The 16,874-nt window shown below is 43.0% G+C and overlaps 1 protein-coding gene and 1 long non-coding RNA gene across 2 annotated transcripts in view; one reads left to right on the top strand and one right to left on the bottom strand.

The window, feature by feature from the left end:
• Positions 1-10: 10 nt before the first annotated feature.
• Positions 11-4,708, bottom strand: LOC138984203 (uncharacterized). Its single transcript, XR_011461469.1, has 3 exons — positions 4,456-4,708; positions 3,674-3,748; positions 11-148 (listed from the first exon to the last, which is right to left on the bottom strand). It is a non-coding gene; the product is annotated as an uncharacterized lncRNA (long non-coding RNA).
• Positions 4,038-16,874, top strand: part of DNAJC21 (DnaJ heat shock protein family (Hsp40) member C21) — a 29,200-nt gene continuing 16,363 nt past the window's right edge. Inside the window, exons 1-6 of the mRNA XM_070357658.1 lie at positions 4,038-4,393; positions 11,700-11,793; positions 13,637-13,760; positions 14,073-14,195; positions 14,587-14,891; positions 15,748-15,899. Coding sequence (XP_070213759.1) covers positions 4,042-4,393; positions 11,700-11,793; positions 13,637-13,760; positions 14,073-14,195; positions 14,587-14,891; positions 15,748-15,899 — 1,150 coding nt within the window. The 5' untranslated portion in view covers positions 4,038-4,041. The remainder of the gene's footprint in view (positions 4,394-11,699; positions 11,794-13,636; positions 13,761-14,072; positions 14,196-14,586; positions 14,892-15,747; positions 15,900-16,874) is intronic.

Genomic DNA, 16,874 nt, shown 5'->3' with positions numbered 1-16,874 from the left:
CATATGTAAAACAGTATTAAGCACTTTGAGGGCATCGTTTCAGATGGTGCACAGTGAGGGTAGAGTGCTAGAAGGGGAAGCATCTTACTGAAGTTTGAGTCCCTGAGTCACAAGGCACGGGAAGAGCCAACTTCTCTTGTTTTCTTACCTTGAAAAAATATGAGAAAAATATTTAGGTTTTGCTAATCAAATAAGTTGATATATGTATTGAAAGTGTTTGGTAGATTACAAATTTAATTTAGAAGCAGTGGGTGTAAATTACTTTAACAGTAAAAGGAAGAAAAACGGAACAGTTATGGCACCAGAACATGTGAGTTTTTCCTGTTATGAAAGAACTTTATTTGAAGCAGAGCACTGGGCTTATCACCCTGAAGAACGATAAGTAGTAGACAGGATTCTGGGTGCAAGCGGCCAGAGACAGGGTAGGGCCATGTGTGTGGTGGTCTGTCACTTTTTTCCTGCTAATCGTTTTCCCGTCCTTGATCTGCAACATTAGTAATTGCACAGTATTCTACTCTGCAACACCTCAGCAGTCCCTTACTGTTGGATATTTGAGTATTTCAGTTTTATCTTTTCTGATACAGATGCTTGCAACAAACATTCTACACATATTTTGTACACTATATGTAGTTAACCCTGGTCAAAAGTTAGAAACTTGTTCCTCTAAATATTGTACCTTACCAGAGGTTAGTGTTCATTTCCTTGTACCCTTGCTAATGAGATAATCTGTCAATTTGATAGGTAAAAAAAATGAATACTGTTTTGGCTGGGTATTGGTTTTTCTTTTGTGACTAATACTGTATTTGTGTGGTAGTTACATGAATTTGTTGGAGAAGGAAATGGCAACCCACTCCAGTATCCTTGCCTGGAAAATCTCGCGGACACAGGAGCCTGGTGGGCTGCAGTCCATGGGGTCCCAAAGAGTTGGGCATGACTGAGCGACGAACGTTTACTTCGGGGGGAAAAGCCCTTATTTAAGCAATTGAATATAGGATGAAAATAAGACGTTATTATAATCATTTATGTGGATACCCTCTTGAGAGTCCCTTGGACTGCAAGGAGATCCAGCCAGTCCATTCTGAAGGAGATCAGCCCTGGGGTTTCTTGAAGGAATGATGCCAAAGCTGAAACTCCAGTACTTTGGCCACCTCATGCGAAGAGCTGACTCATTGGAAAAGACTCTGATGCTGGGAGGGATTGGGGGCAAGAGGAGAAGGGGACTACAGAGGATGAGATGGCTGGGTAGCATCACTGACTCGATGGACGTGAGTCTCAGTGAACTCCAGGAGTTGGTGTTGGACAGGGAGGCCTGGCGTGCTGCGATTCATGGGGTCACAGAGTTGGACACGACTGAGCGACTGATCTGATCTGATCTGATGTGGATACCTCATTTGAATGAGAATTTCTCAAGTCCATGTTCATTTAGAAGTCAACCTGTTTAATAAAATCTTCCTTTAGGCTGAAATTTACATATAGTGTAATTGTCTTTAAATTTTGATACAGTATTAAAAGCAAAAATGGATCCTCTTTCCTTCAGGAGGAAAAAGAGGCAAGTGACTGAGAAGTAGCAAAACCAGATGGAATTGGAGAAAGAAAAAAGTTATTTTTTTGTTCACTTTACTCCCCTTTCCTAATTCCATTCTCAGATAGGGAAATGTCCTGTTTTTCCTTGCACTCAAACTTCTCAATCTTCCCTATTATCATTTATAATCCAAAACCATATAGTATCTTCCTTCTTTGGAAAAGAGGCTAGTGTTTGAATTTTTAGTAGTGAGTTGGTTGGACAGTGTTGTGCCTAGAAACTTGAGATTTAAGAGTTGGTTTGTTTTGATTGTGCAGAGGGCAGGATGTTAGGGAAGAAAGGGACAACTTCATAGACTGGGTATCCTGATCCTGTACAAGAGAGATTTGTTAGCAACAGAGCCAACCCTTCTAACCGTATGTGGCTGACAATATAAATTTAACAACTGATAGGTAAACATTCCAGGTTCTAGTGAAATATATTTGAACAGTTGCAGGGATCTTTCATCCCATAATACAGTGTATCAGTTACATCAACCAAAACCTCCTGCTGGTTAAATACTATCCCTTCGCTGCATTTTTTTTTTTTTTTTTTTGGTGGCACCTCTTTTTTTGTGGCTTCAGCAGTACATGAACCGTGAACTTTCAGATGTTAAAGCTGGTTTTAGAAAAGGCAGAGGAACCAGAGATCAAATTGCCAACGTCTGCTGAATCATCAAAAAAGCAAGAGAGTTCCAGAAAAACATCTATTTCTGCTTTATTGACTATGCCAAAGCCTTTGTGTGGATCAGGATTAACTGTGGAAGATTCTGAAAGAAATGGGAATGCCAGACCACCTGACCTGCCTCTTGAGAAACCTGTATGCAGGTCAGGAAGCAACAGTTACAACTGGACATGGAACAACAGACTGGTTCCAAATAGGAAAAGGAATATGTCAAGGCTGTATTTTGTTACCCTGACTATTTAACTTATATGCAGAGTTCATCATGAGAAAGGCTGGGCTGGAGGAAGCACAAGCTGGAATCAAGATTGCTGGGAGAAATATCAATAACCTCAGATATACAGATGACACCACCCTTATGGCAGAAAGTGAAGAACTAAAGAGCCTCTTAATGAAAGTGAAAGAGGAGAGTGAAAAAGTTGGCTTAAAGCTCAACATTCAGAAAACGAAGATCATGGTATCCAGTCCCACCACTTCATGGGAAATAGATGGGGAAACAGTGTCAGACTTCATTTTTTGGGCTCCAAAATCACTGCAGATGGTGATTGCAGCCATGAAATTAAAAGACGCTTACTCCTTGGAAGGAAAGTTATGACCAACCTAGATAGCATATTCAAAAGCAGAGACATTACTTTGCCAACAAAGGTCCATTTAGTCAAGGCTATGGTTTTTCCAGTGGTCATGTATGGATGTGAGAGGTGGACTGTAAAGAAAGTTGAGCACCGAAGAATTGATGCTTTTGAAGTGTGGTATTGGAGAAGACTCCTGAGAGTCCCTTGGACTGCAAGGAGATCCAAACAGTCCATCCTAAAGGAGATCACTCCTGGGTGTTCATTGGAAGGACTAATGCTGAAGCTGAAACTCCAATCCTTTGGCCACCTGATGTGAAGAGCTGACTCATTTGAAAAGACCCTGATGCTGGGAAAGATTGAGGGCAGGAGGAGAAGGGGACGATGGAGGATGAGATGGTTGGATGGCATCACCGACTCAATGGACATGGGTTTGGGTAGACTCCGGCAGTTGGTAATGGATCGGTTCCTGGGGTCGCAAAGAGTCGGACACGACTGAGCGACTGAACTGAACTGAACTTTTCATGTGGGATCTTAGCTCCCCTGACCAAGGATCTAACCCGACTCTCAGCAGTGAAAGTGCTGAGTCCTAACTGCATTCTTAACCTAAATCGATCTTGGAAATGTAAGTTTAGAGGCCAAGAAGTTAGTGATGGATGTGATGGATCCATCAAGAGTGATGGATGGGTGGATCAGCGTAATTTTATTCACGGTAGTAAAACATAAAAACGTGTTGATGCTTCCCTCTTAAATTGTTTCAGTGTAAGTCATTTTATTTATTATTATTTCTCATGCACAGTGGTTAGGACAAGGAGTATTAGAGATCTCATTAAGTGGTAACCGAAGAAAAGAGTTAAAAGACCTGGTTTTGATCCAACGGAATCCTGCCATTCATAAGTGGGGAAGGCTTGAGTTCCTCAAGCTTGAGTTTTCTCATCTGTAAAAGCGTGGCTCAAATTGAGAAATTATCTTCAGAACTACAAGATGTTTTCCAGAATCTCATCCCATCAAACTCCTTTCTCATCTCTCAGGTCGGATGTCAAGTTAAGTGTCACTCTGACTGGCGTCTGTGCCCCTCACAATGACACCCGCCGGGGCCCCGCCTCCTGTGACCCTACCTCCTTCTCACCTCGGCCCCGCCTCCCGCCCGCCGCGGCCCCGGCTCCTCCCCGCCGCGGCTCCGCCTCCCTCCCGCGCGGCTAGTTCCGGAACAGGGCCTTCCCCCTGTCCATGCGGAGCCGCCGCCGGCGCCGCCCCCTCCGCGCTCCCGCGTGCCGCAACCAGCGCCGCCTTTCGCCCCCGCGCGCCGCCGTCGCCCCGAGCCGCCGTCGCTGCCGCCGCGCTCGGTGGCTGGCCCGGTGCGGGCGCCGGGCTCCCGCCGCAGGAGAGGACCACCAGGGCCGTCGCCACCACTTCGGCCCGGGTCCGGGCTCCGGCCCCGCCCCGGGCCCCGGCCCCGGCCCGAGCCCCCTGCCCTGTCGGGCGATGAAGTGTCACTACGAAGCGCTGGGGGTGCGGCGAGACGCCAGCGAGGAGGAGCTCAAGAAAGCCTATCGGAAGCTGGCCCTGAAATGGCACCCGGGTAATTACTCCGCAACCGCCGCGGCCCCTCTCAAAAGCCGCGGCTCTCGCGACCTTTCTCACCGCTCTCCGCAGGGTAATCCAGGGACCCGGCTGTGCCCGGGCTTGTCCGCCGGGTAACTCCCCTCGCCCTGGAAACCGTGCCGGCGTCCGGCCGGGTGGCCCCTGCCCAGCCCTGGCGATGAGGGTTTTCAGCCCATCGGCGGTCGCAGCCCTCCACCCCCAGGCTTCACTGGAGACCCGAGCACCTCGTTCTGTCCCAGACGTCCCCGGGTTCCCGCGTGGACACTTGATGGGGAAAGATAACATCCTAGAGACTTCTCGTGCTCCTCCCACCCCTCCGTAGATGACCCCGAGCGGGGAGGAGTCGAGCTTTTAACCCAGTCCTGTCTCGGGCTTTTCCCTTGCTGGAGTTCCTGCAGCTTTCCTGGGCTTTCACCGGGAAAGCTGCCCTTAACTTCAGCGGGAAATCCCAGCTACTTAAGTGTAATTAAGACAAAGGGGCTAGTCAAATGTCTTCTAAAGAGCTATGCTTTTTTTCTCTTTTGGTAGGTTGAGTGATTCTGTATTTCACTTCGGGTGTTCTGCAGATAGAAAATTTAAATTGCGTGCCTTCCCTGGTGAAGTTATGTGATTACATCTATAGAAGTATGCTTCTTTCGGATGTTTTGTTTAGTTGTAGTCCAGGCCTGTGTGACTGGTGAAGTAATCTGATCTTCTCGACTGGGTAACGAAGACAGTATTTGAATCTCAACTTTTTGAGGTTTATAAGAGGCTTTCATATTAGCACTAGTCCATAAAAATGCTTATAGAGTGGTTAGGATGCTGAGACGGAGACCTTAGCCTTGTTTGAAAAACATGCCTTACTGGAAAGGTAAATACAAATGTAAGCAAAATAGTATAACGCATATAATTGGTAGTGGGTTACTAGCACAGTGACTTGGTTACTACAACATGGGTAGTCGGTTACTAGAACGTGTTACTAGAACAATGACTTCCCTGGTGGCTCAGACGATAAAGCGTCTGCCTACAGTGTGGGAGACCCGGGTTCAATCCCTGGGTCGGGAAGATCTCCTGGAGAAGGAAATGGCAACCCACTCCAGTATTCTTACCTGGAGAATCCCATGGATGGAGAAGCCTGGTAGACTACAGTCCATGGGTTCGCAAAGAGTTGGACAGGACTGAGCAGGTTCACCTTAACTTTCACTTACTGAAACAATAACTGCCCCAGGAATTCAAGACAAGGAGTTTTCACCATGTACTGAAAGGCAGTGAGGCTTCCCCTGGGCAGAGGAGCCTGGCCATTAGCTGGCTCTAGAGGAAAGAGGGAGAAGAAAATTTAATTGTATGGGAACGAGTACCGTGGTGGCCAAAAGATGGTCCAAGGGACAGTTTGACCGAAGGCAGCGTTTATTGGAAGTCTGAAAATAGGTGTTGAGAGAAGGGCTGAAGGAAGGGCTTAGAACCCCAAATCAGAAGGTAATGGTTCTAGTTGATGGAATAGGAAATAAAGGTATGGGTTTGTTGCTTAAAGCTGTAAATGATGACCGTCAGAGGAACTAAAAAAATCTGATGTATACTGGAAGGGAAGAGGTAAATGAGCCAAATGTTCATCAGGAAGTCACGAGCTATATCCAAAATTAATAGGTCCAAAAACAGTATAGAAGAATGTTCTCAGAGTAATAGGGATTACTGTTAGAAATGGAGTTGGAAATTTGTTAACTGTCTGGGTGGGGAAGGGTGAGAAAGAATTAATACTTGTGACCAAATGCACATGTAATTTTTATGGCAATATTAAAATGTTTTTGAGTAGTAATCTGAGATTAGGTTGTAAAAGTTTTTGAATGGCAAAGAACGGTGAAATGTGTTTTTCCAATAATGGATAGTTGTGGTCAGTTTTATTAAGATGTCCTGGAAAGGTACTATGAAGGCAGCTTAGTAGGTTGAGGGGGACCAGAGACCAAAGTCAGGTAGAGTCAACTGTGGGCACTTAAGGACCCAAACCAGTCTTGGGATCATTGGGAGGGGTAAGGACTGCATTGAAGGGAAGTTGCAAAGGAAAAATGACCAGATTTGATTAGTTGGAAATCAGTGCAAGGAAGAATAGGATAAATACTGTCCCATAAGACATGTGATTTTGATGTGCTTTACTTTGCTCATTAATTTGTTAAGTCTGTCACTCAGCAAATGTTTAATTTCATCCTATGTGCAAGGTGATGCATTAGATATTTCCAAGGTTAACATTTGGGCAGACTAATGTGTGTCTCATATAGAGGCCACCCATTTTCATTGTTTAAAAAAGGAATTACCTTTATTTATTTTATTGAAGAATTGAGAATAATTTCCAGTGGGGTCAATAGCACTGCCTAGTAAGATCACTCCTTGTGAAAGTCAGTCTTTCAGTAATTCATCTGATGACCGTTCCCTGAGCAGCTTACTGTGGACAAGACAAGAGTGGTCCCTGCCCTGCTGGCCCAGCTGTCTTTGGAGAGACACGGAGGAAAACAGTCACTTTCCATCCCCTGAGATAAGGGCAGTATGAGGGTAAATGCAAGGTGCTTCTGAGCCCCTGTACCAATCTGGACTGGGCTTTTGTGAGGGTGGGATAGATGTGCATCCCCGAGCGACATCTAGGTTGAAACCTCAAGTGGGATTGCAGGGAATATAGGAGGTGGGAGGTAAGAGGGAGTGCAGCAGAGCCTAGGAAGGGAAAGAAGTGAGCCTGCCCAGGTGAGCAAGGGCTGGGTCTTGAAGGTTGTGGTAAACCGGATTAGGAAGATTGGGCTTTGAGAAGCCATTGAAGGGTTGCAAACAGGAGAAATGATAGGTTTGTGTTTTTCAAGTATTCCTTTGGCTATATGGTGGAAGACTGGGTTGGAGAGGCTAGGCAGGAGGTAGGGAGAGCAGCAGATCTCATCAGGGACACTGACATCACCAGGATGATGAAAGGACCAGGGAGCAGAGATGATTCACATGCTAAAAATCTCAGTGAACAGGGGGAGTAGATGGGAGGCTAGTGGAGGGTGAGGAGGAGGGGAAGGAGGAGAGGTAGCCAGGTTGTCTGAATCTCCATTTGAATGGACAGAATGCTGATTTGTACTGAGTGGTGAATAAGGATTAGTGACCAGGAGAGGAGGTCAGCTCCATCACCAGACCTTCTGTATCAGAGCCCCAGAGGCCTGTATGGAAGTGTGTTCTCAGGGAGCTTGGCTTCAGTTAAGGCAGGGCTTAAAAGGCGCAGTCCATGAAATGTTCTATAAGGTACTGTAAAATCATTTGGGAGAAAGTAGAGGAGGGCATGAATTTATCTAGAGAAAAACACAAAGAATTGTATAAGAGTGCCTTTTAAACTTCTGTGGCTGGATTTGAAATACCTATGGCATTTGCCTAATATTAGTAATTAAGGTAGACTTCCCATTTTTTAATGATCGCTATTTAACTTTATAGTCATCTTTTAGATCTCAGTTCAACCTCCTAGTCAACCAGTCACAGGTATATTTAAGTGAAATAAAAAGCCATGTGACAGATTGAAAACGTTATTTAAAAAAGGAGATTCAGAAAGCGAAAGATCTTGCTTTCAGATGGTACATTGATGGGTTTTCTCGTTTTAAAAGCTTTAGCTGTCACCAGACTTCTTTGAGGGAGGCAAGAAGGGAGTGGGAAGAAAAAGGACAACAAAGTACAGTACAGATTAAAAGGTGAAGAAGGACCACCCACCTCCCACCCCTAAACAGTCACCTTTTCTGTCTCATGTTAGGAGACTTAGTTGGCGGCTTTTTCTGCCATTCTGCTTTAATGTGAACTATGCTTCTTTGTTTATCAGACCATCATTACTAATGATTTGATGAAGACATAGAAATCATGAGCTGGACTGTACCCTTGTATGGATATCAGGATTGTGTTCAGCTGCAAATGATAGGAAGCCAGCAGTCGTGTTCAAAAAGTCGTTTTATTTTTCGCATGTAGCAAGAAATCCAGAGGTGGCCCATTTTGGTGATTCTGGCTGCTTGATGACGCCATCGAAGACCTGTTCCATCATCCTGAACATAAGACTTGAGTCTTTGTGTCAAGTGTAAGCAATTAAGACGTTCACTGCTTTCATTTGGAGGTGCAGAGAGAGGCAGGTGAGCCCCAGGGCAGCAGGTCTCCCGAGAGGTCCTTGGACTCTGCTCAGCAGCTGTCAGATGGGGCCTCACTCACCATCCCAGATGGCAGAAGGGGTCCCAGATGGCAGCATGGAGGAGGAAAGGATAAAGCAGGAATAGGGTGTGTGCTGGTTGTCTTTCCAGGAAGAGTCTAAAAAGCTGCCATAGAACACTTTCATAGATTTTATTGACTAGAGCTTAGTCACATGGTCAGTCCAGGCTTCAAGGGAGACTAGAAATGGCATCTTTATTTGGGGGATCAGTTTCCCCCATAAAATCAGCATTCATTTGTTCCTGGAAGAGGGGATGAACCTGCAATCTCTGCCTCAGTTGTCATAATCTGCCAGTAGGCAGTATACCCAGGCTTTGGGCAGGATGCAAAGGGTGAGTTAGAGCGTAAGTTGAGTGCCACCCAGGCCCACCCCTTTCATTAAGAAGAACAGTGCGTCTCCTGGGAAGCTTCACTTAGTTACTGATCGATTTGTGTTTGTATCTGATGGGCTGAAAGTGGGTAACCTGATAATCCCAACTTCAAAAAAGTCAGAGGAGGTAAGGTTTTTAAGTGTGTATATTACTGCTGTGATCAACGTCATAGTTTTGTTAGGAATAAGGGGAAAATGGTATTGAGTAGGCAACTAGTAGTAGTTGTCACAGAGTAGTAATAAAAATCTAAAATAATTAAAACAGGATACTGGGTGTCCTGTGTTTAGAACCAGATGGCAACAAGACCACAACAAGATGAAAGTTGATAGTACTCATTGGAAGTAATAGAAAACCTAGCCATAGTGGTTTAAGTAAGTTAAGAACTTATTTTTCTCACCACAAGAAGGCTTGGAGGTACATGCTTGCTGGCATTGTTTGAGTGGCTGAGTAATGTCATTGTGAATCTCTTGACTTTTCCTTCATGGTTTCAAGACGGCTGCTGAAGCTCCAGCACTCATGTCCGTGTATAAGACAAGGAGAAAGGAAAGAAAATATAGTGTTTTCACCTCACTGGTCAGAACTGTGTCACATGGCCCTCTCTAAGCAGCAAGGGAGGCTGGATAAGCCAAAATGCTTGCTTAATTTTTAGCTCATCCAGCCTGCACAGTAAAGGCTGTAAGAGAAAAAAGAGGGAGAAGTTTTGGATCAGCTGACCTTTAGTATCTGCCACAGAGTGGATTGAGTACTCTATTTGAGGTTAAAAAACTATTACAGTTAACAGTTGGCTTGTCAGTAATTAATATGAAAAATACTTAAAAGTTTGTCAGGTATAAATTCAGCATGACATAATGTGATATTGTTGCTAAAAACTAATATAATTAGCTATAGTGATTAAAAGTCGAATGTTAAGGAATTAATGGTAGCTCCTTGATCATTACTGTCTTTGACTGCATTTGAAGTGTAGGACACAGCTAAGCAACACACACGCACCTGGGCCTCCCAGGAAGTGCAGTGGTAGGGAGCCTGCCTGCCAGTGCAAGAGACACAGGTTTGATCCCTGGGTTGGGAAGGTCCCCTGGAGAAGTAGATGGCAACCCACTCCAGTGTTCTTGACTAGAAAATTCCATGGACTGCAGAACCTGGTGGGCTACAGTCCATGGGGTTGCAAAAAGTCAGACACGACTTAGTGACTAAACAACAACAGTTCCTTCCTCATGATTAAATTCAGGTTAAACATTTCTAGCAGGAATGTTACAGAGATAATGCTGAATGACTGAGCATGCACACATAGAGTAGAGTATATTATGGTGCACATAAGAAGTAGGAGATTAGTCCAGAGAAGAGGTAGGCTAGAAGATGACCCATGAACTGCTCTAAGGAAGGGGAGTTAGACCTGTGATGGAGTTTTTTTATTTCTGTTTTTTACTTTTGTTAATTTCAAAGGAGCATGGTTCTAAAAGCTTTTTGTGTTCAAGCACCTAAACAAAAAGAACTGAGGCAAAGTACTGCGCTTGAGAAAGTGTTGTCAGTATCAGTTGTTGAGCAGAAGGCTGCTTGAAGGACGTGGGACTGTGTGGTGGTATCTAAAAAGAGGAGGTCAGATACACTTGAGAGCCTTGTTTTAAGACTATTTCTGTTATTTTTTTAAAGAAGTATATGTTGCGTTGTAGCCTAAAGAATGTTGATGTACTCCATAGTAGACTCAAGATACTGATATTTTGCTTTTTGAGTGCTTATATTTAATCACTATAGCTAATTATCGCTGTGTAACACATTACCAAAAACTTAAACAGCAAATATATTCAGGATGTGGACTCACACCGTTTTCTGGGGATCAGAATCAGAATGGTGTACCTGGGTGGTTTGACTCAAGGTTTCTCAGAAGGTTGAATCATCACTGGGAAAACTCATGTTCAAGCTCACCCCCAGAGTAATGGCAGGCCTCAGTTCCTGTTGGCGGTGGGCCAGAGGCCTCCACTCTTTACCTCATGGTCTTCTCAGAGGCCACCAGAGTGTCCTCACACTATGGCAGCTGGCCACTCCCAGAGATCCAAGAGAGGGCAAGCACCCAAGATGGAGACTGCAGTCTTTCATAATCCAGTATTGCAAGTAATGTCCTGTCCTGTCATCACTTCTGTCCCCGGGTTTCAGTCACACAGACCGACCCTGTTGACGGGAGAGAGGATTACACAGGGTGTGAATGCCAGGAAGGTGGGGGTCCATGGGGGCCATCTTGGAATCTGGCTACCACCCTGAGGCAAAGATGCTTTCTGAATTCCATGGTTAAAGAGGCAAACTAAGAGAAAGGTAATTAGTATAAATTTTTTAAGCTTTATGAGATTTATTTTGGTGTATGTTGATAAGAAGGAAAACCTTAAAGATGATGGTAAAGACACACTAAATGTAATCTAGCACGAAACAGTAACAGTCTTTCTATATCTGATGTATTTTGCTCCTTCTAAAAATAAAATGTGTACTACTTAGGGTTTTCTGTTTGTGGATATCCAGATTGAGTGCTAAGTGACATGCTGAGATTTAGAGAAAAGCATGAAATTTCTACTCGAGTTGACACTTACAACTGATCTTGATTATCAGCTGTCAGCCACTTCTCTGCTTTTTCCTAGTTGTTCTTCTTCGTTTTGTACACATCCATTTATGGCATTCCTGATGGAAGCAGTCCTTTTTAGAGTCTGTCCTCTACTTTTCTGATGAGTGAATTTCTGTCCTTTATTTTAACAGATAAAAATCTGGATAATGCCGCAGAAGCAGCTGAACAATTTAAACTGATCCAAGCGGCATATGATGTGTTGAGTGACCCTCAGGAGAGAGCATGGTGAGTATCGTGCTGTCCCTCCTGGAGTATCTGGTTGGGAGGAATGGTCAATAGAGGGCTTTTTAGAAATGTAATACATCAAACGGTTCGGGGTGTGTTCTGAAGCCCAGTCATCTATTCATTATGTAAAATGCAGTGTTTGGGTAGGAAGGAACCTGAGAGATGATTACTTCAACTCTGATCTCATAGGCGAAATTTGACAGTAGTAGAAATAGTTTTAATTTTCATACTTATGAAGCTCCTTCTCATTTAATAAGGTCTCTTTGATGTCTGACAAATTAACTGATGTCAGTATTCTTGCCTGGAGAATCCCAGGGACGGGGGAGCCTGGTGGGCTGCCGTCTATGGGGTCGCACAGAGTCGGACACGACTGAAGCGACTTAGCAGCAGCAGCAGCAGAAAAGGAAGAATGTTGACTTATCCTTAAAAAATAGCAAAATTCTGTAAAGCAATTATCCTTCAATTAAAAAATGGATAAAAAAACAGATACAGTGTTTTTGTCAAAAATTGTAATATTTTTTCCAAGAACTTCTTTATATGCAGGAGTTAAGCATCTACATCTGTGACAGACTCTTTAATGATAACCTGATCACTTAATGCCATTTCTAGACATAAATTTCTACTTTTGAAATCCTTTTGAAGGTTTCCAGATTCTCAGTGAACTTTTTGCTGTGAAACAGTAGGTTTTATACTCTGACATAACCATGCAAGATGCTGCTGGTACAGAGAGCAGATGGGTGTTCAGTTCACCTGTGCAAGTTTAAGGGAGAAAGGCTATAAAGAAAATTCTTATTAAATTACCTTTTCTATAAAAACTAGAGAATACTAAATTTTTCTCCTCCTGAGGAATTTGAAAATGTGGCCTTAGACATGCTTTTGCTTTCCTTTGGAAACTTTGAGATTCTTTCCTGCCTTCCATTTGCTCTAGCTCTTGCCTAGATCTTAGGTGATATTCCTGTCCCGAGGAGTCCCTTGTCCTTTGGTTTAAAGCTCCTACCTGTCAATTCTCCTGTGAATTGAAATCAGTTCGGCACAGTGGCAAGGAGTGTGGTCCTTCTGGTGCTGGACTCATGGTTTTGAATTCTAGCTCTTCTGCTTATTGGCTTTATGATTGTGGACAACATTATTTAATATTGCTGAGCTTCAATTTCTTGTTGTATCAAACAAGGATAATAACTAACTTTATGGAGTGAGGGTCAGTTCTATGTGTGTGAAGCTCTTAGATGATTTACATAAACACTGGGAGAGTGTTATTCACGTCCATGTTGGCAAATTCCCAGATCCCAAAAGTGTTTTTAGTCTGTGGACCAGATGATGTCCACTACTGTATTACGTAGGTTTCTTTCTGGTGAAAGTGCTGCTACCTTTCTGGGAGAGTAGAAATTCCCTGGCTTATTAAACTCCTCTCTTCATGTTGGCTAGTTTCATATATGGCTAGGATCATATAATGACTATAATGGACTTGGAATTGCAGTCGAAGTTTTAATCAGCAGTTCTGTGAAAGATTCTTGCAGAACCATGGATTATAGCCCACCAGGCTCCTCTGTCTGTGGGATTATTCCAACAAGAATACTGGAGTGGGTTGCCATTTCCTTCTCCAGGGGATCTTCCCAGCCTAGGGATCGAACCTGTGTCTCCTGTATTGACATGCAGATATTTTACCACTGAACCACCTGGGAAGCTATTAAGCCTTTACCTGTTGCTATTTTTCTTCATGGTTTTGGTTGTGGGTTGGCCACATTAAAGTGTAAAGAAGTTATATTTTGACTTTCAGAGTAAGGAATCTTCTGAATTCTTATTTATTCAGCCTTCACTGTTGCTGCTAATTTTTTTTTTTGCTTAGGTATGATAATCATAGAGAGGCTCTGCTTAAAGGTGGGCTTGATGGAGAATATCAAGATGACAGCTTAGATTTGCTTCACTATTTCACTGTCACCTGCTACTCTGGTTATGGTGATGATGAAAAGGTAAGAAGTGAACTCACTGATAATTTATCAAGCACTTAAGACTCTTGAATGCAAAATTCCTAAAATTATTCAAAAATAGAAAGTGACAGACTACTCATTTGAAAACTGAGAAACATGGCCTTCATATTTAACCTGTCAGCATGTAAAGTTGAAACCTAAATGTATTTGCAGTGACAGAGCTTGGGCCTGTAAATTTTTTTAACAGTTTAAAATTTTTTTTAATTAAAAATTTTCATGTTGCATTTAAAAATCTTATCCTATGAGTAGACTACGAAAGTGTTAAGAATTTGTGTTTCTGTTACTGTTTTTTAGGGCTTTTATACGGTGTACCGTAATGTTTTTGAAATGATTGCAAAGGAAGAACTAGAATCTGCTTTAGAAGAGGACATGGAAGATTTCCCAACTTTTGGAGACTCCCAGAGTGACTATGATACGGTAAAAGGAAAACTTACTACCATTTGTAATTAGCATTTATCAGTGTGTCTTTTCCCCATTTCTTAATTTTTTTTAAAAAGGTTTTAGTTCTCCGTCTTGTACTGTGACTCTCTTGTCTTTTGTTTTTCCTGATCCCCTCCCCTCTTTACTTTTTCCTATTGATCATGGTCCCATTCCATTAATTTCCTCATCAAATTAATTCTGAAGAGTTACTGTGTAAAGCCATCAAAGGACTGTCTTCTCTATTGATTAATAGTAATGTTTTATATATATATATATATATATATATAAAGAAAAGAGGTTAGATGTTTTGCAGCATCAATGTTTACTGCCTTACTGGAAAAAAAACCCAAATAAGAAATGAGCGTTCCGCCTATTTCTTTGTCACTAGGTGGTCCACCCTTTCTACGCTTACTGGCAGAGTTTCTGCACTCAGAAGAACTTTGCTTGGAAAGAAGAATATGATACACGGCAGGCTTCAAACCGCTGGGAGAAACGAGCCATGGAAAAAGAAAACAAAAAGATTCGAGACAAAGCGAGGAAAGAGAAGAATGAGCTTGTCCGTCAGCTGGTCGCTTTCATCCGTAAAAGGGATAGAAGAGTGCAGGCTCATCGAAAACTCGTGGAAGAACAAAATGCAGAGAAGGCGAGGAAAGCTGAGGCGATGAGGCGGCAGCAGAAGCTCAAACAGGCCAAGTATGTGGGCTGGGCTGGAGCCTGTCTAGACGTAGGTGCCGGTCCCCGGAAACGTCATGGATACCTGATCTGGCGCTTTCATGGGGTTTAATCCTCACCCTGGCTTCAGCCTTTCTTTTATGTCCTGGCACTGGGATGATGTCTTTTCATCAGCTATGAGAAAGTTTTTCCTTTAGGTTGGGTGTTTTCCTTCAGAGGCCCATTTACACTTGAGATCCTTTACAGGCTCTTATAACATTTAATAATAACTGATATTAATTGAATTCTCTTTCTGTACAAGGCCACATCCTAAGTGCTTTTCTTGCAGCAGTGCTGTGATATAAGTTCTAGTTTCTGTCCTCTTTCTTTTGACGAAATGAGACAGGCCCAAGATCATGTAGCTAATAAATTGCAGAGGTGGGAATTGGAGCCTGAAGTCAGTCCAGGGCTCTGCTTTTAAGCCCCATGCAGTATTCTACTTTGTCATAGAGACTTAGTGCCTTTAAACTTCTATTTTAAGTTTTTGAGTTACTATAAAAGCATTGTGTTCAGAGCTTTATAACATTCTTTAAAAAAACTATTCACTTCTTGAAAGTTCTACCCACCTCATGTTTGGGAAAGTGCCACTTACACTGACACTTAGGATTTAAAACCACCTGAAGACTTTTAGTAAGTTGCTAAGAGTTAGATGTTTCAAAACCTGTTATCTACTGGAGCAATGAGAGTCAACCACAGAACCGCTAACAGATTGAAGTGACTTGGCCCGTTTCAGCCAAGCACAGGTTTTAAGTGTGTAGGCATGGACAATTGGGGAGGATGGGTTTTAAGCCCCAGAAGTAAATGAAACCAATGCAGAGACCATGCCATGTGTATCCAGGCTGGCAGAGCAGTACAGAGAGCAGAGCTGGATGGCGGTAGCTGACTTGGAGAAGGAGCTCAGGGAGATGGAGGCGCAGTATGAAAAGCAGTTTGGAGATGGATCAGGTGAAGACGAAGCGGAAGACCAGGAGCTCAGAGATGGACAGGATGGTAACTTCCTCCATTCGTTAAAGACTATAGGAAATGTTTTTATTATGCGCTCAGCACGCTCACAAGCACCTGCACAGGGTTCCGGTGTGACACAGCAAGGGACGGGGGGAGGGTGGAAACCCAGAGAGCACCTGGGCTCCAGCCGATGGTTGCCAGCTTCATACTTGTGTTAAGAATGAGGCTGGAAATTGGATTTTTATGTGCCATCTCCCAGTTTTTAAATATGGCAGATAATTGAAAAACAATTTGGCATGGCCAAATGATGGTAGTCTATGGAAGTACACAGTATAATTGCGATAATTTCATTCACAATTTTCTGACCATGTTTTAAACTACTTGTCTGCATAAATATAATGAGAAGTGGGCATATTATCAGGTGTAACTGGTTATTTTCTAAAAAGGCAATTAAGCAGTAGGTCAAATTTTAATAGTAAGTCTTTCCGGAAAAGCTGGTGTTGTGCAGAAGTCTGTCCAGTATATATAAATTGTCTCATTTCTGACCTGTTGAGGGGCTCCTGTTTTGTGCTGCAATGTGTCTTTTCTCTGCCTCTGTCATTAGAGCACAGGCATGTGACTACCGTAAAAGGAGAGGAGTGGGCATTGTTGAGAATAGTGATCAATATACCTGACTTTCCCCACTGTCTCTGGCTATTCCATGATAAAAAATTAAATGATCTAAACATAGTTTAATTAATTTTACCTTATTTACAAGTGTGGCTTTTCATTGAGTAATAGCTCATGGTAAAATGATACTTTTGTTTACTCCAAATGATTAGGAAATGGAACGTTTTCTTAATAAATTAGAAGTAGTGTGTGTAAAAGTGCTTTGAGAGCTATAAAGCACCATATAAATGTAAGGTGACGTGATTACATGGAGCTTTACAATCTATAAGGTGCTTTCACACACACAATCTTGCTTTGTCCTCCCACGGTACCCCTTAAATGTAGGTTTTGCTCATGTAATTATCTCTGTTT

The sequence above is a fragment of the Bos mutus genome, chromosome 20, assembly GCF_027580195.1.
Source record: "Bos mutus isolate GX-2022 chromosome 20, NWIPB_WYAK_1.1, whole genome shotgun sequence".
NCBI classification, from domain to species: Eukaryota; Metazoa; Chordata; class Mammalia; order Artiodactyla; family Bovidae; genus Bos; species Bos mutus.
This window is presented reverse-complemented; position numbering and strand designations above follow the sequence as displayed.